General features: G+C 40.1%; 1 protein-coding gene across 1 annotated transcript in view; it reads left to right on the forward strand.

Annotated features, from left to right (window-relative positions):
- Positions 1–5,176, forward strand: part of NDUFAF6 (NADH dehydrogenase (ubiquinone) complex I, assembly factor 6) — a 34,170-nt gene that overhangs the window by 19,183 nt on the left and 9,811 nt on the right. The window contains exons 5-6 of the mRNA XM_011978662.1: positions 699–800; positions 4,430–4,486. Of these exons, the coding sequence (XP_011834052.1) occupies positions 699–800; positions 4,430–4,486 (159 nt within the window). The remainder of the gene's footprint in view (positions 1–698; positions 801–4,429; positions 4,487–5,176) is intronic.

A 5,176-nucleotide genomic window follows, 5' to 3' on the forward strand; every position in this document is an offset into this window, starting at 1 on the left:
GGTCTCCCAAAGTGCTGGGATTACAGGCATGAGCCACTGCACCTGGCGAGAACTTTGTTTTCTATATGAGATTCATTATTATCTGTTCTTTCAAACTTTTTGTATGTTTGTTTTCTTGCTTGTATATTTTCGTTTTACCTACAACTTATTAATTAACATCTTGTTGTGGCCAGGCGCAGTGACTGATGCCTGTAATCCCAGCACTTTGGGAGACTCGCTTGAGTCCAGGAGGTTGAGACCAGCCTGGGCAATATAGGGAAACCCCATCTCTACCAAAAATACAAAAATTAGCTGGATGTGTTGGTGCACACCTGTAGTCCCAGCTATTCAGGTGGCTAAGGTGGGAGAATCCCTTGAGCCTGGGAGGTTGAGGCTATAATGAGCCATGATTGTACCACTGCACTCCAGCCTGGGTGACAGATTAAGACCCTGTCTCAAAAAACAAAAAATCTTGTTGCATGTTCCAAGTGTCACTCTCTCATTCTTGTTTTTTTCTCTCTCTCCACACATGCACACACACGCACGCGCACACACACATTTTTAAAGACAAAATAGGCATTAAACTGTACGTACTGTTCTGTCATGTGTTCTCTTGTGCTAAGTTAGTTTTAATTGTCAATTTAATTTTTCTTTCCTAGGTGAACTGTTGGAAGGAAGTGCTTTTAGATTCCTAATATAATGTATATTTCCCCACACAGCATGGTGTTTCACAAGAGGACTTTCTACGGAGGAACCGAGATAAAAACGTGAGAGATGTAATATATGACATTGCCAGTCAGGCACATTTGCACCTAAAGCATGTAAGTCGGCTTTTTTTTTTTTTTTTCTTTTTTTGCCAAATCATTTAGGGAATAATCATATCTAGAAATGGCTATTCTTAGAACATGGTTATGGTATTCCTAACTTGGCCGTCTTTATTCCAGTTTTCATTGGTTTCCCAGTAGATTTATCTCAGAGTCTGTTGTAAACTTTTCTCACTTAAAAAAGTCCCTTCCCCCACCTCACAGCATATGAATGCGTTCTTTACTGAGTAAATCAAGCCCGAGCTTTCTCATGTGGGCTCCTCTGTGCTCCATCCACTTCTCTCTTGGAAGACAGGGTGTCTTTCTGCCTCCCAAGGCCGAAGCCTCTCCTCCTGCTTCCAGGGGCTGCACCCTCAGCCACTCCCAGCTGGTGTTTTCAGTTTGCTTCTCTGATAGGTGGCCTCTTTTATCTTCTGGTTTGTTGCTGCTGCCTTCTGAATTTACAGGCAGCCTGTAGATCCTTCTGTTGGTATTTTTCTCTCCTAGGTGAACTGTTGGAAGGAAGTGGTCCGCATTCACTTGGCACTGCCCATCATGCTGTGATTTGGTTCCTATCCTGCCCATTCTAATAAACAATCACAAGTTTGGCAACTCTCCTTATTGCCAAATTCAATGGTCACTTACAATTTGTTTTTGTGAACTCCTCTTCTTTTTTTGACACCATAGACTTCTTTTTCTCTGTGTCACTTTCTGACTTTTCTTCCATTGATTCTCGGACTTGGCTCCTGGACTGGTTCCTGATTTCTCCTGCCTGTCACTTTAGTTGTTCCCTAAGAGTTAGTTCTTCATCTCTCAAACTTTTCCAGGACTTTTGTTTGGAATTTGACACTGTTGACTGTGCTCCTCTTTCTTGAAATTGTCTGTCATTCATCTCCATGGTGTTGTTCCTTTCTGGTTCTCCTTGAAGTGTTTCTTGATTTCAGTGGCTCTTGAAGACTTGGTGGAAACTTTCTATTTCCTTAGCTCCCATAATGCTAATTTTTCCTAGTACTTCTTGTGAACCTTTTTTTTTTTTTTCTTAGGCTTCAGTAGATTCTAAAGAGTTGGACACGTACCTGCATACCACAGGGCTTTTGCACTTGCTGTTTTTCCTGCTTCTTCCCCTGTACCCCACCTCCACTCCAGTTAGTGCTCAAATGTCACCCTATCAGAAAAGTCTTCCCTGGCCATCTTACCTAAAATAACATCTTCCTTTTCCATCACCCTCAGTCTCCTTACCTGGCTTAGCGCTTTTCACTACCTGACATTAAAAGTTTGCTTATTGCCACCCACTTCATTGGAATGTAAGTGATTTTGTTTGATTCTATTGTATATTCTTCAGCATCTAAAGTACCTGGTACATTATGAGCACTCAGTAAATATTTGTGAAATATTAAATATGTAAGTAATCAGATTGTAAGCTCTTTGAGGGCAAAGACTATCTTCAGCTTCTTGTTAATTTCATGATTTCATGAATATCTAAGACAGTTCTCAGCCCTGACAGAGGTATAGATAAAATACATGGAACTTTAGATGAGAAATTACTTAGGACTAACTAGCAGAGTTTTGGGTAAGATCTGAGCACACTGCAGAATCATGAAAGGCAGGAAAGCTTTGTGTGGAACCTGAGCAGTCCCAGTCAATGGACACATAAGGCACCTGAGAAATACCGATTCCCAGGCATCACTCCCTGGAGATTGGGGTAGTAAATCTGGGATGGGGCCAGGAATTAAAATTTCTAAATTTCTAATTAAACAGCCAGGTTTGAACACCACTGGTGTATAGGTTATGTGAAATGTGGTCCTGGAAGATAGGTTTGGAATGGCGGATTGAAGAAAGATTATGGAGTTGTAGAGGCTTTTGAGAGACATTAGAGTATTGTGGATGAGAGTACAAACTCTGGAACCAGAAGCCTGACTTTAAATCCTAATTCTGCCATTTACTAATCATGTAATCTTAACCTCTTTGTGCTTCAGTTTCCTCATCTGTAGTAGAGGATCATTTTAGCACCCAGCTTAAAAGGTTATTTGGATAAATGAGTTAACATATATGAAGAGTTTATAACGTAGTGCGGCATATTGTACATGAAATATGTTAGTTTTCAGCATCATCATCATCAAATAACGCAGTGATATTAGTGTTGCGGAGTAGGAAACCCTGCTAGCAGTGTTTGACACAAGAGAGTTTAGAAGTTGGGTGATCAGTTAGGAGACTTAGGAGAGAGAGAAAGAGTATGATTTAGAGACAGTAGATGTTTATGTATGTGTATGTACATTTATATATATATGTATACATATGTGCCCACACATAACAAGTAGAATCAACTAGGCTTGATAACTAATTGGATTGTGGCAAGATCAGATAGAGGGAAAGTTGAAGGTTGCATGAAGAATTCAAGTATGGCACTTTGATGGTGCCATTCAAAAGCTACAATGACAGCAGAAACTAATGCTATGTTTGGTGTGGATCATTAGACTTTGGACTAGCTGCTGGACATAATTGAATTTGAGGGGATTAGAGAGAGATGGGCTATTGAAGAATGCAGGATTGTGACTTTTAAAGGAAGTCAGGACTAAAGATGATATATTTGAGAGTCATCCACATAAAAGGCTTATAATTAAAGCTCCAAGTTTGGATGGTGTTGCTGAAAAAGAATGTACAGAGGACCAGGGACAGAACCCCGAGGCCTACCTCTGTTTACAAGGTGAAGGAGAAAGGCCATTTATTAGGAAGAAGGGGAAGGAAAGAATGTTCAGAGAAATAGAACTGAGAGCCAGTGTCTTGAAAATCAAGGGAGAAGATTTAAGAAAGGGGAATATCAGAGTTTTATATGCTGCAGAGAGATTGAAGAGAAAAGATAGATATGGTGATTAGTAAATCATGGATGATCATCGAGTAATTTTAGAGAATGGTTGGGGGTCAAACTGGAGTGTAATGGGTTAAGAAGTGAGTCAGGAAGTAGAGGGCTCTTCCTGGTGTTAGGGAAAATATAAATGAAGACATGGAGACAAGAGTGGGCTTGGCGAATACAGGATGATGGGCATCAGCCTGAGTGACCAGGTGTTCATAGCCCAGAGTGATAGGGAGTTAGGTTAGATGGACGAGGTTAGAGTCAAGATGTGGAGGCCTTTGAATTCCTGGATGAATTGTTGAAACGACCTATCAGGGAATTAAAGAAGGTAAAAATGAAATGATGATGTAAGGACATTAATTTGTCTGGCTGCGTGGAACGAATTAAAGGTCAGGGAACACAGGGAGATCACCTAGGAGGATCTTACTCATTTAAACAGGAGATAAAGTCAGTCTAAGCTAGGGGTGCACAGGACTTGGTAATGCAAGTATTTCTTCATTTCCCACTTACCACAGAGCTGGGGAGTCAAAGTTATTATGAGATATTGTAAGATAGCTGGAAGATGGTAAAGCTAAGAAGGATGCTAGAGCTAAGAAAGGATGGAATTTTTACTACAGTAGTTACTTTTTTCTGAGTCCTTTAGGCTTAGGAAACTAATCTTAATCTACAGGAGATGAGCTGTTTTCTTGCATTTTAGAGAGGCCCTATCAATATTGTTAAACTGCTGGTGTTGCTTTCAGAGCAAGAGTGTTTATTTGCTTAATTTTGACCAGCTTCCTTTCCTCTTCCTTTTTAGGCTAGGTCCTTTCACAAAAGTGTTCCTGTGAAAGCATTTCCTGCTTTTCTTCAGACGGTAAGTAGATTAACAGAGAAGGCTGTATAATTAATGAAGCAGATGTGTATGATCTGTTTTTATATTTTATAAAGTTCCCAATGCACTTCTTTAGTTTGGAGCCTTTGTTTTTATTTCCCTCCCTCATGGTGGCTTTCATTAGTTATTGATGCTTTTGCTGAGGGTCATTTCTGTATTTCTCAGAGGCAGGTGAGCTGAGTTTTTAGCACTGACTTTGCAGCCAGATTGCATTGGCTTGAATCTGTTTTGCCCCTTACTAGCAATGAGACCTTAAGTTCCTTAATAACCACATTCTTCAGTTTACTCTTAGGTGAAATGGGAATAATAGGAGAAACTACCTTGTAGGATTGTTAGGCTGCTTATAGCTATATAAGTATTACTTACTCTTCTGTTCATTTTTTTCTCCATTGTGACCTGACCATATGGTAGCAGTGGTTTCAGAACAGTGGTTCATAGCCCACTGTGGAGCTGGTTGCAGTGGGGTAACCTGGAAAACTTTTTAAAAATATAGATTCCTGGAGTCTTCTTACTAAGTAAGACTTTTGGGATTGAGGAGGAAGCCAGTTCCTAGGAGAATCTGTGATTTTAAGAAGTTCCTTTGTAAGTCTCTAAGGACTTGCTTTATGAATCTGGGTGCTCCTGTATTGGGTGCATATATATTTAGGATAGTTAGCTCTTCCTGTTGAATTG

The sequence above is a fragment of the Mandrillus leucophaeus genome, unplaced genomic scaffold, assembly GCF_000951045.1.
Source record: "Mandrillus leucophaeus isolate KB7577 unplaced genomic scaffold, Mleu.le_1.0 Scaffold198, whole genome shotgun sequence".
NCBI classification, from domain to species: domain Eukaryota; kingdom Metazoa; phylum Chordata; class Mammalia; order Primates; family Cercopithecidae; genus Mandrillus; species Mandrillus leucophaeus.